This window comes from Orcinus orca, chromosome X (assembly GCF_937001465.1).
Source record: "Orcinus orca chromosome X, mOrcOrc1.1, whole genome shotgun sequence".
In the NCBI taxonomy this organism is placed as follows: Eukaryota; Metazoa; Chordata; class Mammalia; order Artiodactyla; family Delphinidae; genus Orcinus; species Orcinus orca.
In genome coordinates, this window is record NC_064580.1 from 27,599,897 (window position 1) to 27,619,177 (window position 19,281).

General features: G+C 42.1%; 1 protein-coding gene across 11 annotated transcripts in view; it reads left to right on the forward strand.

The window, feature by feature from the left end:
* Positions 1–399: 399 nt before the first annotated feature.
* The window catches only part of GK (glycerol kinase), an 82,820-nt gene continuing 63,938 nt past the window's right edge, over positions 400–19,281 (forward strand). For 2 of the 11 annotated variants that reach the window (XM_033407958.2, XM_033407960.2), the window contains exons 1-3: positions 402–647; positions 11,692–11,765; positions 13,913–14,019. In XM_033407958.2, the coding sequence (XP_033263849.1) occupies positions 570–647; positions 11,692–11,765; positions 13,913–14,019 (259 nt within the window). In that variant the 5' untranslated portion in view covers positions 402–569. Of the gene's footprint in view, positions 648–11,691; positions 11,766–13,912; positions 14,020–19,281 lie in introns of all 11 variants that reach the window. The other 9 variants (XM_033407959.2, XM_049704797.1, XM_033407964.2 and 6 more) reach the window with 7 other exon arrangements.

Sequence of the window (19,281 nt, forward strand, 5' to 3'; positions counted from 1 at the left end):
AGAGTGACTCACGTCTTGCTTTGCACAGCCCACCAGAGGAACAAGCAGTTCTGCCCTTTGGGACCTATCCGCGAGCGGAAGCCCCAGGGCGCTGGTAGGGTTGTGGCCTTTCCGCGGGCCAGAGACGCTCCCTGACCGTGGGCACCACCTGTCCCAGCCCCGGCCCTGCGGCAGGCCGACTTGGCCGCCTGGTCGCCGGGCCCACGTGACCTGTCGCGCCGGCCACCGCCTCCGCCGCGCCCAGGCCCCGCCCCCGTGACGTCTAGCTACCTCAGATTGTCTGAATGTTCCTTCTCTTTCCGCTTTCGGTAATTGGTCGGCCAGGCAGACAGCGCCCCCCCCTCCGCCCCGCCCCCGGAGTCGTGGGGAACGCTGGTGGGGGCGGGGCCTGGGCTGGAGGGGCGGGGTGAGAAGGCTCCGCGCCGGTAAAGGGGCCGCCCGAGCGCGGTCCGAGCCATCTACTGCTGCGGGTCCCCCGGCCCTCCCGACTCGCCGCCCGCCCCTTCGCCGCCCGCCGCCGTCACTCAGGGAAACGGGCTGCGACCGCCCGCCGACCCCAAGCTGGTTTCATGGCAGCCGCGAAGAAAGCAGTTTTGGGGCCGTTGGTGGGAGCAGTGGACCAGGGCACCAGCTCGACGCGCTTTTTGGTGAGCCCGGGGTGCCCCTGAGTAGGTGATGAACCGGGGCGGGAGCCTTGGAACGCCGGGGCTGGGTGTCGCGTCCCCATCCCGTTCTTCCCACGGCCCGGGGCCCCGGCCGCCAGGCAAGAGAAGGAGGCCAAGAGCCCCGGAGCGGGACTTGCCACGCTGGAGCTGCCCCGCCCGGGCCTGGGGGAACGCGGCCTCTCGCGACCCCCGCGGCTGAGCTGAGCAGCCGTGGCCTTGAAGGAGGAACCGGGCCGCCTTCTAATGGGGGGACTCCTCCCCCGAAGGGAGCTAGGACTCGTCGAGCGTCCGTGCAGAGCAGCCCGCCTGCAGCCAGGGACAGGTGGCCACATTGACCGCTGCTGCAGTCTTCCCCAGAAGCATTTGGCCTGCCGGGGGCAGGACGTCCTTGGATGGGGGAAGCTGTGTCACGGCTGTGGTAGCCTAACAGCGTCCTTTGGAGCAGTGGAACGAATATAGTATTAGCGTGATGATGCCTTGTCATTCTCTCCCACAGACATTGCAGAAGGTAGAACGCTAAGGCGGGGGGCGGGGGCCGGCGAGTGGCAGAGCACATTAGGAAAAAGTCACACTACACTGCTTTTACCAGAGTCTTTATTTAATTTCGAAGATTCGTAAATTTCATTTCTGATACTTTGCCCATTACAAAGATGACTGTCCTCTCTGCGCTTCACAGCGTAAAGCGGCAGGGAAATTCTATTTCTCGTTTTATTTACCATGTCTGACAGCAGAGTTTTGCCATAATGGAGTGCTATTTAAGTGACTTTCTGCTGATTAATTTGTTTTGGGCAATTAGGAAACTTGCTCTTAAAGTGACCTAGCACTGACTTCAGTAAGATAATTTAAAAGTAATTTTAAAAAACTATTGTTGTTTAAGAGCCCATGCTTTCAGTGGACATTTGACTAATCTGGCAAGTTGATGTAAATATTTAATGACTACTTAGCTCCCTCTTCACTTCTTTGTCTCAAATCATGTTTTCATGCATTATTTAGTATGTATATATACTGTATGTATACATTGTACTTACAGTATATATATTTTTTTCAGAGCTCTGTTTAGTTGACCAAAACCTGCATTTGCACCTTCATTTTTTTTTTTAGTGAGTATTTTTGTGTTTTTAAAAAATTAATTGATTAATTTATTTTTGGCTGTGTTGGGTCTTCGTTTCTGTGCGAGGGCTTTCTCTAGTTGCAGTGAGTGGGGGCCACTCTTCATCGCAGTGCGCGGGCCTCTCACTATCGCGACCTCTCTTGTTGAGGAGCACAGGCTCCAGACACGCAGGCTCAGTAGTTGTGGCTCACGGGCCCAGTTGCTCCGTGGCATGTGGGATCCTCCCAGACCAGGGCTCGAACCCGTGTCCCCTGCATTGGCAGGCAGACTCTCAACCACTGTGCCACCAGGGAAGCCCCTGTACCTTCATTTTGATACTCATCTCTCTTGTCTAAAGTCAAAAGCCTTCAATCCAGTTTTAGCTTGGTTCTTATTTAATGACTTACCTTGGTTTGAGCTGCCAAGACATAATTCTGCCGTCTCTTACACTGTTTACCTTCTGATCACCCAGGGCAGGTTTCACTATGTCTTATTTTCATGTAAGTGTCTATAAAGTAATCCAGAATCATAAGTAAGAAACTTAGCCTACCTGGATTTGATTAATAAAATACACAATCATCACTACCATCTTCCCAAATTAAGAAAGACCATCAAGACAGTGCGCTGTTCGTTGAGTTTTGAAGCCGTATTCAAGAATTGCCCACACAAATGCCTCCAGGGGCCAGGCAGGTAGAGGGAGGAGGGCAGACTGGAGAGCAGACTCAGGCTAAGGGGAAACCTGTAGCTGCCAGGCAGGAACACTAGCCCCATGCTGCCAAATCTTCAAATTCTTTAAGAAAAGCTGGTAGTCTAGAGTTTTCAGTGAAATCTTCCTGTTCTTAAATGTTGGCAACTAGTTCCTAATGGATTGTAGGGGCCAAACCAAACATGGCAGTTGTTCTCAAGTTTATGCAGCCTTTGCCCTCTATGAAAGTGGGTAAAATATTTCATAACTCTGTAGGCTGCCTTTTTAGTTACCAGCCTGACTGTGCCTTTCTTCCTTTTGACTTTTCACTGTTGCTCTCCATATAGCCCAGCAATCTTCTTTATCTACTGCAGGTTGTTCCTGGTCCCTCAGATTTTGTTGCCCAAGAGGCATCTTTCTGCATTGGTGGGGAAGGAATGAAAACTTAGTATCATCACAATCAGTTGTTCAGTGTCATGAGCCTTTAAAAAGTTGGGTGCTGTTTACTGTGGCTTGATGTCAGTGAGTAAGCTAAGGTGCACATTCAGAAGGTTCCTGTCCTGCTTATAGAATGATGTTTAGAAGTTGATCAATAAAGTTTCCTGCTGCTTGAGAAACAACTATGCAAGAAAGCTTCAGAGGTAAATAAAAGACTACCTGTGTGAAGGGATCCTGTGTGAAGTAGAGAAAAACTTGGGAATGGTTTAGAAAGGGTTTTTTTTTCCCTTGGTTATAAGGAAAGAGGTTTGCTAAAGCACTCCCTACAAAATACAGATAATAGAGTTGCTGAATAAGTGCTTCAGTCACAAGGTGATTCCCAGGAGTTGTTCTAGTCATATTGTTCCACATTGTAATTATGACTCAAAAATATTTGCTTACCTTCTCAGGAAAGAATACAGCAGGTAAGGACTGTCATAAGGAAGCTTATAGAGTGAAAGGTACTAAAATAATTTCCTGACCATTATTCATTGAATTGTCATATCTCATTCAACATTCACAAGACCAATAACCTTGCTAAGTTTTCTTTTCCCTTTTTCTATGCCAGCTATATTGGCTTTCTCCCATAAGGGACACAAGATTTCTTTATTCATGTTCTTTCATCCAAGGGAAATGCTTCCTCCCTGTGAAAATTTCCCATATCTGCTTCTTGAAATTGTGCTCTACCTCCAAATTTTACTCCAAATTTTACCTCCAAATTGTACTCAACTGCCATCTCTTGGTAGAAGTCTTCCTCAAACCCTTAGTCAGAATTTCTCCCCCTTCCTATAGCATTCTTTTTTATTTGTTAATAGCTCTTAGCATCTACTTCGTGTCATTGTATATCTGCTGTACTTGAAAGCAGGAACCTCCTTTTTAAGACTTGTTCATCTTTGCATTCCTTAAAATATCTTGGTCAACATGACAAATCAACATCTGTTTTATCTACAGGAGCACTTTATACATATTTGTTGAATAGATTTTTATAGGTCAACTGAATTTTAAATCTGGTTTTCTTTTTTATCTTGTCAAAAAAATGTTAAAACTCTCTGACTTAGGTATGTTTGATTACTTAATTTCTTCTCTTTTAGTAGTAGACCTGCAATTTTAGAACATGTTCGTTTCTTCCTCTAGTTGTCAAAGACTTAAATCTTGGGATCCTATACATATGTTTTGTACCAAAGGAAAATTTCCAACTTGTCTGATAGGAAAGTGAACTGGGCTTGGCATGTGTTTACCCAGATTGCAGAGTAGGAACTTCTTGGAAAGAGAATTAGTGTAACAGGTTTCAAGGAGGAGCCATTTCTTCATAAGACAAAAGCTTCAGCTTAAACAGTCAACTTCCTTCTTTAATTTGGTAACTTTATTTTTTCCCCATTAAGTTGACTGCTAAAAAAAACCCAAAAAACAAAAGATTAGAATGTGTTGTGACTTGCAATGTGTCAGGCACTGCATTGAGGACTTTTCCAGCATTATCTCATTTAATCCTCATAACAAATATGATGTAGGTAGTATTATTAAGCTCCTTTACCCAGATGATTAGACCGTGCTGAAGAGTGTGCCCAAGGTTACAGAGTAACGTGGAACTGGGATTCAAGTCCAGGTCTGTCACAGTCAGAAACCTATCCTCCTAACACCTTCTGCCTTAGGCTCCCGAGCTACCTGAGTACAGTCAAACCTGGGTATCTAGGAGACTGGTTCCAGGAACCCCGTGGATACTAAAATCCTAGGATGCTCATGTCCCTTATATAATAAAATGGTGCATTATTTGCATAAAACCTATGCACATCCTTCCATATACTTCAAATCATCTCTAGATTACTTAAACCTAACACAATGTAAATGCTATGTAAGTAGTTGTGAATACAATGTAGATGCTATGTAAATAGTTGCTAGGCCCATGGCAAATTCAAGTTTGGCTTTTTGGAACTTTCTGGAATTTTTAAAAAATATTTTTGATCTGTGGCTGGTCGAATCTACAGAAACGGAACCGTGGATATGGAGGGCTGACTGCACTGTGAAGGGAAGATGGGAGGCTGGGGAAGGCCATTTACCAGTTCGGATTATGGTCACAGATGAATCTTCAACAAGCAAAACGTACTCACACACAGGTTTCACAATATGTAAAAAAATGTTGCCTTTGAAAAAGTCCTGCTGGTTTGGATCATCTTGTGACTCAGATTAAGCGGGGCCTGGGCAGGGCTTAGGTGTAGTCACCATGGATAATGGTTGCGTAACCATTTTGTTCCAATAGCCAGCATCTATGAAGAATGATCTGAATTGTAGCTCCATGCTTATTTTGGCAGGAAACATTGCCTTGACCCCGGTTGTCTCATCATACTTAGAGATCTCAAGGTTAAGGGATAGATTTCCGCTTTCTTTTTTCATTTATGTATCCAACGCATAAGTATTAGGCACCCATTAAGGGCCAGGAACTAATGAACAGTAAATTTGGTAAAACTAATTTGGCTCATAGCTCGAATGAGGCCCCCCTTATAATAAATGTAAATGTGATTCTTTTGTGTCCCCCCCACACTAAGTTGGTTAGTTTTCTTGCCCATAACATTACAGACATGGCAAGAACATGTTCTCATCAGAGAGCTGCCACCCTCTCTTGTCCTTTTGTCTCATAAGCATAAGTGTTTAGAGCCTTCAGTTTTGAGTTCCTTCAGGGGCAGAATGGTGTCTTTTTTCCCCCTCTCCAAAGCCTAATACAGCATCTGGCGTCTGGTCGGTGCTCATTACATGAATAGACAACAGCAGAGAGAGGCCTCCAGGGCTTGATGTGTTGACTAGAACTCTTGGACTGAAAGACTAGAAAGGGAGAACTTGCGGGGTCTTGGAAAAAGTTGAATTTGGCAACTATAGCTATGTTAGATGTATGAATATGCTATTTAATATAATTTCTTTTTTTAAGAAAAATACAATGCCATTTGCTGTGTTTACTTCTGTGGCTTGTTGGAAGATGCCATTATGCCTTCTGTGGTCAAGTTTGCAATGTAACATGATCGTAGCTAATATTTTTATTTTAGGTCCTGCAAATTTACAGTGTTTTAGAGGTGGAGTTTATATTCCTGAAAAATGTCTTACTTATCACACAGTAAAGCTGAGTGTGGCATGAGTAGGCTAGTGGGGAAACCACGTGGGGAGGGAAGTGAATGCATGTTTATGATGGGATGGCTGAGTTAGTCATAGGGTGAGTGAGGCAAGCGTGAAAGACAGTTACTTGGTAAGGACTGCATTTCGTCTTCATCTCTCCACTACTTCCCTTCTGCTGAGACAGAAGGCATGCGTTGTTTCAGAAAGTCCTTTTAAAACAATTTTTATAGAAGTAATTTTCCTTGTTTCTTCAGCTTTTTAACTGTCCCCCTCCTCCAAATCTGGAATTGACCATGATTTAGGCACAATGGTAAATATAGAGCTAATGACTTCTAATTCTAATTCTCCTCTTATAATAGAAGTAGTAAGAGTAGCAGTAGTAGTAATAATCATAATAAGTAGCAGTAGTAGCAGTAGTAGTAGTAGCAGCAGTAGTGGTAACATCTTTTGGGCTTATGCTATGCTATCTTTGGGTTTTGGGTTTATGCTATGCGCCTGCACTGTGCTGAATTCCTTTCCTATGTGAAGTTGTTTCTTCAGGTTTTAATTGCCCTCCCCCACCAAAAACAAAATCTGGAACTGAGACAGGATTTGGGCTTAGAGATGAATACAGAACTGGTGATTTTTTAAAATTAATTTATTTAATTTATTTTATTTTTGGCTGTGTTGGGTCTTCATTGCTGCACGGGCTTTCTCTAGTTGCGGCGAGCAGGGGCTACTCTTCGTTGTGGTGCACGGGCTTCTCATTGCGGTGGCTTCTCTTGTTGCGGAGCACAGGCTCTAGGTGTGTAGGCTTCAGTAATTGTGGCACGCGGCCTCAGTAGTTGTGGCTCGTGGGCTCTAGAGCGCAGGCTCAGTAGTTGTGACATACGGGCTTAGTTGCTCCGCGGCATGTGGGATCTTCCCGGACCAGGGCTCGAACCCGTGTCCCCTGCATTGGCAGGTGGATTCTTAACCACTGCGCCACCAGGGAAGCCCACTGGTGACTTTTTGAATCCTAACTCTTATCACCTATCTGCTGTGCTGGTGGTAGTAGTAATAATAGGAACAATAATAAAAATAGTACCAGTTGTAGCCACAACAGTAATGGTAACATCTTTTGGATACATGCTGTGTGCCTGCCCTCTACGAAATACTTCTCATACATTATTTTTTTTATTATATTCTATATATTTTCGATGTTTTAAATGAAAAAATTTAAAACACACTGAAAAGTAAAAAGACAAACGTAATGAATGGCTGTGAATCCATCACCCAGATTTAACAATTATTCATACTTGTCATATTTTCTTAATGTAGTTTTTTGGTGAATTTAAACCTGGAGTCAGCTATTTTTCCAAATATTTCTCCAAGTTTTCCTTTAGTGATTAACCATATTTAGAGATGAAATTCTGAGTTCTAGTGTTGGTCACTGTCGCAGAGATGTCACTGTTTCTAGGCTCTTTCAGGGCACAGATTTTAAAAGCCTCAGTTCATATTGATATTTCCAGTTCTAATTAACTTTACAGTTCACTTAAGTTCTTTCATTTTATATTTATTTCCTCTTGCACTGAAAAATCTTGGTTCCTGACAATATTAGCATACATTATTTTATTTAATCCTTTTACAGATGGAAAAGTCCAGGCTTAGAGAAGTTAAAGTCAAACAGCTGACATGGGCAGGGCTGGGCTTGACCCCCAGCCCCAGCTCTCCCAGGCCCATGCTCTTTGCCTCCATGTTACACCAAGCATAACGTTCTCAACTGCCTTTTCCGGCCCACATGAAATTCTAAGACTGGATCTCTTTTTTTTTAATTGACATATAGTTGACATATAACGTGGTATAAGTTTAAGGTGTCCACCACGTTGTTTGATACATTTGTATATTGCAGTACGGTTACCACCATAGCATTATCCGCGTAGCTCTACCATGTCACATAATTATCATTTATTTTTGTGGTGGAAATAATTAAGATCTACTCCCTTAGCAACTTTGAAGTTTATGATACATTACCATTGACTATAATCACTCTGCTGTGCATTAGCTCTCCAGGACTTATTTATCTGCTAGTTCCAAGTTTGTACCCTTAATGGATCTCTTTCTTTAAGCTTATGACCTAAAACATAAGCAATTGACTACTGGGTATCTCCACTTCTGTGCCGAGTTACACCTCAAACACACGTTATCTAAAATGAAATTTGCAATCTCCTTACCCCCTTCTGTACCCTAACTACTTCTCCTTGCCCTACCTTTGTCTTGTAAACACTGCCTACTCTAACTTGTAACCTGTAACCTGTCATCCTTGAGTATTCCTCCTTTTTTGTCACTCCTCCCCATCCAAGCCCTTGACGCATCTATTTGCTTATACCTCCTAAACTGAATCTCTCTCAGAAATGCACTTCATTCAGTCCCCACTGCTGCTGGCCTCCAAGTGGAGCCCTCCAGGTGTCTTACCTGGGTCACTGCAGACACATCTGCAGCTGCTCTCCCTGCCTCAGCCTAGCTTCCCCACCGTTCCCAGTCCCACTCGGACTCCCTTGTATTCAACCTTAAGTCTTAGCCTGGAAGTTACCTCTTCTGAGAGCCCTTCTCTGAGCCCACCAGTCTGGGTTGGATGTCCTACCTCCTCGTTGTAGCATAGGCAGCCCTGTGTTAGAAAACTCCTTTGTATTCACTGCCACTTAATGAATGAAAAAGTCGTAATTAGTATCAGTCTGATTTTGTACTGGAAAAGCTCTGCATTGGTATTTAGAAAACCTAGAGTTTAGCCCTGTTTTGTCAGTATTATCCGATCTCTTGGAGCTCCCTTTGCAAATAAGAGAGCCTTCCATTAGGGCCATGGGTTTCAGTGTGTGTTGTCATTTTGTTTTTTGCCTTGGAACTCCATTGTTAAGCTCTCTTCTGGAAGCTGAAGTCAATAAAATGTGAAATCTAAGGGAGGGCGTGGTCCAGAGCTCCCTGTCCTTCCCTCTCAGCTTCTGAAGGGTCCTAGAGATGCGGGCAGCACACTTTGAAAACACTAGCCCAGAGGAACTCTAGGATCTCTTCTAGATCCCATAGATTCTTGTGTCTTAAAGTATTTCTTTAAATTAATTTTCTTAAAGAGAGTTTTCTGTTCTGTGCCATTGTGAGTCTGAAGTTTTAACTAATTTTTAAATTAGGTGAATTTCAAACTTGAAAAGGGAGAAAAACATGAGGAGCATCTGTAATTCTGGGGTGCTTCTTCCTTGCCATCTAATGATTTTTAGACAAATGACTGTGCTAGACCTTTTATAAAGCAAACTCTATAGCCACTGCCATCTTTCATAGACAAGGGCTTTTGAAATCTACTTGAAAAGAACCGACTAGCGCTCTCGCTACTTGGCAATGTGTTCTCATATGGAGTGTCTCATACTCTTCAGCCATAGAGTCTTATGGAAACATCATTAGCCTGCTTTGTGTACTTGTCCGTCTGCAGACAAATGGATGATCAGGAGGCTTCACTACAGTTCCTCACGTGAACCTAGATTTATGAGAAAAGCAGTACTCCACAACTTCACTGTCCAGTATGACAGCCACTAGCTGCAGGCGGCTATTGATCACTTTAAATGTGGTTAGTCTGAATTGAGGTGGACCATAAGTATAACATCTATACCAGATCTCAAAGACTTAGTACTACAAGAGTGAAAGATCTAATTAATTTTATATTGATCACCTGTTGAAATAATTTTAGATATATTGGTTTAAATAAAATGTTATTAAAATTAATTTCACCTTTTTTTGTGTGTTTTTTTTGGCTTCATTGGGTCTTCGTTGCTGCGCGCGGGCTTTCTCTAGTTGCAGCAAGCGGGGGCTACTCTGTTGCAGTGCGTGGGCTTCTCATTACGGTGGCTTCTCTTGTGGAGCACAGGCTCTAGGCGCGTGAGCTTCAGTAGTTGTGGCTCATGGGCTCTAGGTGCACAGGCTTCAGTAGTTGCGGCACACGGGCTCAGTGGTGGCTTGCGGACTCAGTGGTGGCTTGCGGGCTCTAGAGCACAGGCTCAGTAGTTGTGGCGCACTGGTTTAGTTGCTCCGTGGCATGTGGGATCTTCCCGGACCAGGGCTCAAACCCATGTCTCCTGCATTGGCAGGCGGATTCTTAACCACTGCACCACCAGGGAAGTCCCCATTTCCCATTTTATTTAATATTTTTTTCCTAATAAGTACCTGATAGACCACAGTTCTTTAGATATTCAGCAAATATTTACTGATTATCAAACCCTATGCCAGGCACTATTCTAGGCCCTAGAGATGCTTCAGCAGATAAAATGGGACAGTTGGAGTGGACATCCTAGAGACCTACCCAATGCTAAGTTGTAAATTACTGGGCTATTACATGGGCTTCAGCCAAGTGCCTTTTATTTATGATGTATCAAGTTAACCTTTGCCGTGTAAGATATTTTATCTCCTCAAAGGACTTGAGAATTTGCCTTCTTGCTTTCATTATGTTTATTACTTCCTCTCCCAAAAATGATGTGTGTGGTGGGGAGGGAGGGGAGCAGCAACCCGACCCACTGTGTGTTTTCCCTTATTACTTTCTTCCTTCGTCTGCATTCAGCAAGTAATTTTCCCCCACAGGAAACCTAGGCCTGGAAACACTTTCTTAATTGGATGTGACTTTACTGCTGCAATTATAGTGATTTTGGAAGTTAGTTTTAATTAAAATATGAATCCTTACTCTGAAAGACTAAGTAATTTGATACTTAAATATAGGTACACCCAGGTGAGAAATAAATATATCTGAAAAAAAGGTTGCTAAGTTTTTAAGAAGTGTTGTTTTAGTGGTTTTAAATTTGTGGAGGCTTGTACTGCGCTTCTTCTCTGGTAGCTTTCATTCATTGGTTTTAATGTTTTATCATCGAGGGTCAGCAATTCCTGACAAGCATGTCACAGAGAGCACTCAGCTTGATGCCACGGCACTCTTCTCCCCCTGCTGATATGGCTCTACTTACCTCTCCTAAGAGCTAGATGCATTGTTACACTTCCCTTCAAAGGAATTTACACAGTATACTTTCCTGCCTGGGCATCTATTGACTCCTGTCTCCACATCCAAGGTAGATGCAGAATGGAACCATATACTATCACTATCAGCATTTGGCCAGCTCTCTTTTATTTTTGATTTTCCTATTCTCTAAAAGAAATCCATACTATTAATTGGTTGATGTATTAAGTTTCCTACACCTGGAACCATTTGTTTTAAAGAATGAGGAATTGCCTCTTTAGCTTTATCTTTAATAGATTTTCATTTATCTAAAGAGAAGTTATTATTTCTTAAGCTACCTTATAACTTACATGATTCTATCTGAAGAGAAAGTAGAACATCTTGTAAGGCATTTCATCTGAAATGATTTTTCTATCAGTGAATAAGAACTTCAGTTGCTGAATAACTTTTTTTTTTTTTTTTTTTTTTTTTTTGGTGGTACGCGGGCCTCTCACTGTTGTGGCCTCTCCCGTTGTGGAGCTCAGGCTCCAGACGCGCAGGCTCAGCAGCCATGGCTCACGGGTCCAGCCGCTCTGCGTCATGTGGGATCCTCCCGGACCGGGGCACAAACCCGTGTCCCCTGCATCAGCAGGCGGACTCTCAACCACTGTGCCACCAGGGAAGCGCACTGAATAACTTTTAAACATCTTTGCTCTCTACCTGCATTTTTACCCTAATATTGCAATATATTTTTCAGGTTTTCAATTCAAAAACAGCCGAACTACTTAGTCATCATCAAGTGGAAATAAAACAAGAGTTTCCAAGAGAAGGGTATGTTTCCTAATTTAATATGTAAATGTACATCATGTTTATTAGTCCATCTCACCCCACCTGCCCTGTGCTTTTGTAAAGTAAACTTAACCAAACACCCTCCTGAGAAGACGTGAGGGATAGGTATTAGTCAAAAAAAGAAGCAGTAACTTGGTAGCTCAGCAAAAACATGTGGATGATTGACGGCTTAGGAATTCAGTGACAAACGGAAGCGATAATAAAGTAATAAAGCAAAGGAGTATTAGATATCAGAAATTCCACGTTGACTTTGAAATCATTTAGTCCTGTGTGTCCATCATTGCCAAACTGCTGCTTTGCTGATTTGCATGTAAGGGTTTTTTCCTTAAATAAAGATATGTTTTTAAAAAACATTCATATATCTTATCATCTAATACTAAAATCATCCTTTTGGGGAATAATGTTCATATATAGTAATTGTGATATTACTACTTATATATATGTATTATATAGTACATATACATATATTATACAGTATTTTATTTAAAATTTGATATTCATAATACAGCCACTTTGAAAAACTGTGTGGCAGTTTCTTATAAAATTAATCATACATCTGCAACATTCCACTCTTAGGAATTTATCCAAGAGAAATGAAAGCATATGCCTATAGGAAGACTTATCTACATGAATGTTTATAGTAGCTTTGTTCATACTAGCCCAAACTGGCAACCCCTCAAATGTCTGCCATCAGTAGAACGATAGCAATGAAATACTGTTTGACAGTTTTTCAAAAGTGACCTGATACATGCAATGACATGGTTGAATCTCTTTGATATCCTGGAGAGTGAAAAAAACTGGCCACAAAAGAATACATCCTGCATGGCTCTATCTGAAATTCAAGAAGAGGCTAAACTAATTAGGATGATGGAAATCTGAAAAGTAGTTGCCTGTGGAGTGTGTGATTGACTTGAAAGAGGCATGAAAGAACTTTTCTGGAGCAATGGAAATATTCTATATCTTGACTGGGGTGTTGGTTAGATTAGTATATACATTTGTTAAAACTCAACAAACTCTGCACTTTCAATTTCATTTCATAAAATTTACTTCAATTTAAGAAAGAGAGGGAAAACAGTGTGTTACCAAATTTTCCATTAAAAATTTTCTCCTATGTTTTAGAGAATTCCTTTGTTTAATAATAAAAGCTATTGATATGTTAGCAGCATTAGAATGACCGTCCACAGGCCTGATCCCAGTGCAATTTAGAGAGAGAATAGCTAGACTTGGAGGGACAAAAATTAGAAATATGTGGAAGGAGATTGGGTTTTGGAAAAAGAGAATTTAGAGACAGAACTCAAAGCTCAGGAAAGCCAGGCAGACCTGAGGAAGGCAGAGAAGAAAGGCATTTGGAATTCCCTTGCTACTTCCAGATTCTAGCGTAGGATTCTTTTAACTTGTGTCATTTCTACTTTTGCATAGAAAAGGTATGCCATTTGTTTCTCCCAGGTATTCTTCCTTTTCATTTATTATGAGCCATTCATCCTTCTGAGGTCCTTGTACCTTAACCATAATTGCACTGGGATTGGGTCTGAAAACTGGGACCAATCACTTGTCTACATGAAATAGTTATTGGAAGGAATGTACATTTTTCCCCTAAATTCTAACAAAACATTTTAGGAAATAAAATGACAAAAGAGATTAGTATACTTATTTGACTTCTTAGAATTTGTTTTGCTTCATAAATAAATAAATACACAGATATATAAGTAAGTAAGTCAGTGTATCAAAAGAATAATATCTATATCTAGTCTGTTTAAAACTGACTAATGACTAGTGAAACATAAAGATAGTATATCAGAATTCATCACACCCACAGAATATAAAGAATTGGGGAACCAGTTTCTTACTGGATTTGAAAAATGATTTAAAAATAGGTAGAATATTTGCTATTTGTGGCCTGGTATTACTTACCTCCTTTCAAATAATTAATTACTATATGAAGAATAATAAAAATGTAAAGTAAATAGGCTCTTCTTTAAATCATTTCTTTAGAATATTGGATATGCTTTGCTTATCTGATTTTCTTCGATTTGTGCAGCCACTCCCTCATAAGTGAACATCTCTAGAGAAATAAATTATATGTGTCTTGCTCTCTTGTGGACTAACCAAATACATTCTTTTGTTTGAAGATGGGTGGAGCAGGACCCTAAGGAAATTCTGCATTCTGTCTATGAGTGTATAGAGAAAACGTGTGAGAAACTTGGACAGCTCAATATTGATATTTCCAACATAAAAGGTATTTTTCATATTTTAATCTATATATGATTATCTCAATTAAATTCATTCATCCAGCACATACTTGAGTGCCCATGCAGTGGCAAGCATTTCTTTGAGAACTGAGGATACAACAATAAACAGGAAGATTAGGTCCCTGTTCTCATGAAGCTTTTATTTTGGTGGGAGTGAGACCAACAGTAAGAGTAGATAAGTACCAGCTAATTTCAGATGCAGATAAGTTCCATACAGAAAGTAAAACCCAGTGATATGCTAGAGTGTGCACAGAGAGGCTTCCTTTAGATTGGAAGGCCAGAGAAGTCCTCTCTGAGGACGTGACACTTTTGCTGCGGTGTCAAAGGCCAAAAGGGGCCAGCCATGCAAATATCTGGGGGGAAAATGTTAGAGGAAAAGAAAGCAACACATGCAAAGGGCCTGAGGTGGGAATAATTTTGGCCCATTCCTGGATCAGAAAGAAGGCCAGCATGTCAAAAATACAGTGGAAGAAGGGTGACAGGTGAGGTTGGGTGGATAAGGGGTTTCAGAAGGAACTGAAATCTGAGAAGTGGACGGGGCCTTGTCGGCCACAGTTAGGAGTTTGGATGTTATTCTTAGTATCACACGGAGCCATGAGAAGACTTTAAGCAAGGCCATAGGGGATGACAGGATCTGACTTGCAGTTTAAAAACAACTTCCTGACTGCTGTACGGAACACTGTGGAGAGTGAACAGTAAAGGCGTAAGTGTGGACACAAGGAGACCAGTGTGGAGGCCGCCGTGGAAGTCCTGAGAGAGAGGACGATGACTTGATTGACAGTGGTAGCAGTGGAGGTGGGGAGAAAGGGCCAGAGCTTGCTGATGGATTGGATGTCAGGGTAGCAGAGAGAGTAGTGGGGTGGGGGAAAGAGATGGGTCACAGATGAGGCTTGGGGTTTTTGCTGGAGCTCCTGGATGGACAGGGATACCCTTTACTGGGGAGAGAAAGACTAGAATAGGGAACAGCTTGGGGAGGGGGGAGGTTGTTTGAAATCAAAGCACTTCACTTTTGAAATCTCCCTTAAATAATTGTCTGAGAGTGTTAGGTTATTACAAGTATCTCCCTTTAATTCCTAATAGTTTTAATAGAATATCTACCTGAGTTTGGCTTTGCATCATTCATAAGGGAGAAAAAAAATAACCCAGTCATCTAAAATTGATATGCTACTAGTGTAAAGGGTGGAAGCATAATACGGTAATTGCCATCTCCTTAGAGTTTAAATTTTTCAAGCTCACCATTCAAGGGCTACTTTTTTTTTCTTTCTTAGGCAGTTTGACTCTAGATACGGGGAACCATCAGTTGGTGCTGGTGGTTCCTTAATTCATGTCATCTTGGCTCTGAAATTTACCAGCACTCCTGAGTTGAAACATTGATTTTTTTTCAGACTTTCCCTTATTTGTATAAATAAAACTCACTTTAAAAAAGGCTAAGTATAATCAAAACCAGTCATTCAGCAAACTCAGAGTGCCTACGATGTGCTAAGTGTGCCAGGGAAACAGTGGAGCACAAATAGGGTCGTGCCGCTGTCCAATGGGGGAAACATGTTAATCCAATCACAGATTAATGGAAAAATGTAACAGTGATATTTCTGTTACTGCAGATTTTTACAAGAAATACCCATGTACAATTTGATATTTTGTTAACAGTTTTTTAATATCCTACCTTCATTTTATCCCTACATCTAAGTGAAGTACTTCAAACTTCTTTTACAGTTGCATTCACCAAGTTTTAGATGAGTCCTCTGTCAAAGTGATTGTTGGTCAATTTCCTTGAACTGTCCTCACAGCTTTCATGGTCTAAACAGTGTAAACGTGTAAGAGGCATTCAGTAGCACACTCTGTTGTCGAAATATCCATTACCAGTGATGTAAATAATCTAGGTGGCGGAATGCCATGTTCACGATGTAGATTCCAGAGCCATTGGCCATGATTTTGACCTCATTCTACCTCCCTTTCAGGTGAGGTAGGCTGCGGCATGTTGGCCTTCTAGACCCACTCAGGTGGCATTCTTTTTTCTCTTGTTTTTGTGGTGTTCGTGAAGATGACACATAACCCCAGTCCAGGTCACTTGTCTTCCACTTGCACTATCTGTAAGAATACTGAGCACACAGCTCTCTGCTCTACGCTCCTCTGTGTCTGGCCAGTGTGAAACCCATACCTGAACCAAAGTGACCCAGCACTTCCTTCTCAACAACTACCAGCCTATGGCCAAGGAAGAGAACGTTCCACAAGCCCCTCCATACCAGGCCAGTTGTGTTAAAAAATTTTTTTCCCAGGTAATTTATTGAATTGGCACTGTCAAGGGCCAAGCTTTTGCTTGCCTATATAGAGCTCTAGGTCACAGAACCCTAATGCTGTAAAGGATCTTCCATCACTTAGACCTAGCTGCAAATGAGAGAACAGGGACCCTTTGCAGGTCGTGTAGCTATTTAGTGGTGGTATAACATGAAAGCACAACTGCCCTGTCTCCTGGTCCAGTGCTTTCTTTCCTGAGCCACACTGATAATAACCTCAAAAACCACTTGAGTTTTTGGTTCCAAAGTGGCAAAGAAATGAGTTTTTTCCAGCTAAAGGGTGATTCATTTATCATCTTACCTGGTAATCATTGAGTTCATCATAGCTGGTTGTATTTCTTTGGCAAACTCCAGTTTCATTGGTTTTAGTTGTCCTCATCTGCCAAAGTTTGTTGATTTCAGGTCCCTATAAACAATGTCTCCATAATTAAAGTTCACTTTCCAGTTTAACAGCTCACTTGAGCCCAAGACAAGTAAATAGGCTGCTTCTTTCCATCTTGGCTTAGAGAGCTGGGCCGCTCTGTTTGCCTGTCCCTGGACTGAAGGAAATACAAACTATAAAGAGTTACAATACCACATAGTCTCATTCGTCTTCCCTCATGAGATCCAAGCAAAATACAACATACACTGTTACAAAGTTGAGAACATCAAGTCCTCAGTGATTAGGTTAGATAGTAGTTCTCACACCCTTAGAGGACAGGGAAGCCCGCACACCCACTGCCTCGCCCTAGCCAACACATCCACCCACCTTTCCTTCGCCTCTGAGACTTGGCCTCTCAGAAAGGCACTCTTTGTCCTAAAGGGCTTCCCAGCAATGGCCATATCTCCCTTGCAAGTGGTATAACTTGCCACAGGCACATGTCTGCCAGACATGGAAGCTTTCTACCTCTTCCCAATGGTGCTTTTAGTAGCCCCAGAGCCTTCCTCTGGGGCTCACATTGTTTTGCTATGTGCGTTTATTGGGTGGTTGTTGTTGTTTTCTCCAGAAATGTGTTCCAATTAGAAATTATAATTTTATTTTTAAATAAGGGTGCATGTCATCTATAATTCCACCAAGACAACAATGATAACATTCTGGAGTATTTCCAAAGGCTTTTTTCGAAGTAAATTTTCTTAACTGCGATTATCACTTTTCACAGGCAATATTAAGCAAAATTTAACCAGATTTTGAATATAGCATTTAACTAGTTAATTGTACTAGTGACACTCAGTTTTGAGGAAAAAAAAATCCCCTGAAAAAGAATATATGGATGAAGCATGGACCTGCTAGATACGAGAGTAATGTGTTAGGTTTTATATTGTCCAGTAATTTTAGTATCTCTAGCTAAAAGACTTGCACGTCACATTCATTTGCTCTTATGGTAGGTGAACTAGGGTGGAGGATTATAAAACCTAAACATGTTATTCTGAAAAAGAAGGAATTAAAATTAGGAACTATTAAGAGAAGCACATGTGCTGGGATTAGCAGTCAGAAAAGTTTTCTTTAAGAAACATAGAAAAACATAGAGGATTTTAGGGTAAAAATGCCAAGAAATTAGCACAATTAGAAGTTCAGAGGCAATGCATAAGGCCTGTGTCGGGAGAAACCGGTACTAGACTTGTTTGTGGCTGGAAGAGAATCCTGAGAAGCTGGTTCACTGGACTTCGATTGTTTGCAAGAAAAGCAATTTTGCTTGGCATGAAGGAACCAAATTAAGATAGAGGGGAAAGAAGAAGCGGTTAGAATGAAACCCGTGACTAATGAATCAGATCGAAATAGCTCTAGATAATGTTCTGAATACCAGTTAGAATGAGCCAATAAAAAAAGGTAGCATGAAGGGCATAGAATAGAAACTCCAGGCTTGGGACTTCCCTGGTGGCGCAGGGGTTAAGAATCCGCCTGCCAATGCAGGGGACACGGGTTCGAGCCCTGGTCTGGGAAGATCCCACATGCCGCGGAGCAACTAAGCCCGCAAGCCACAACTACTGAGCCCACATGCCACAACTACTGAAGCCCGTGCGCCTAGAGCCCGTGCTCCGCAACAAGAGAAGCCACCGCAATGAGAAGCCCGCACACCGCAACGAAGAGTAACCCCCGCTCGCCGCAACTAGAGAAAGCCTGCGGGCAGCAGCGAAGACCCAACGCAGCCAAAAATAAATAAATAAAATAAATAAATTTATATATATAAAAAAAGAAACTCCAGGATTGCAACTAAGGAAGCAGCCAGCTAGTTAATGGGAAATTAATGCAGTGGGGAAGAATAGGAGAGTTTAGTAGACCATGAATTCATTGTGAGCCCTCATTGTAAAGTTGTCACATATCACGTTCACAATACTCCACCTTAACAACCATTGCCAAGGTCCCGCCGAGGTCTCTGGCCTCTGCTGTGCCCACAGTGCTGCTGCGGAATTCCTTTATGTGTCCCACTTAGCTCAGTCCCATTCTTTGCAACTGGTACTCCAGTCTCTGTGTAACAATGATGACAATGAATGGCAGCAATAAGTGACATTTATGGAGTGGTTACTATGTCCCAGGCACTGTTTTAATATGCATTAACTTAGGTTTTCCTTTTTGTAACCCTGTAAGATGGGAACTTTTATCATCTCCATTTTACAGAAGATAAAACCGAGACCCAGGATCATGCTGCTAGGAAGCAGAAGAGTTGGAATTTGAACCCCAGCAGTCTGGCTTCAGAGCCTGAGCTCTATTGAATAGCACCCAAGCTTCACAGTCCCTGCTTTCACAGATAACCTTGCGCTCTACTTCACAGAGAAAATTGAGGCTCTGGGGTCTAAATTCCTCAACTTCCTGTCCCAGTACTTAATGTCTGGATCTCTTGCCCCCTTCCCTCCATTACAAGGGAAGCAATAGCCTTCCGCCCTACTGAGGCTCCTCCCTCCACCTGTGTATTAATCCCATCCCCTCCTGTCACTACAACAATCAGCACCGTGTCCCATTCATTTCCAGATGCCTTT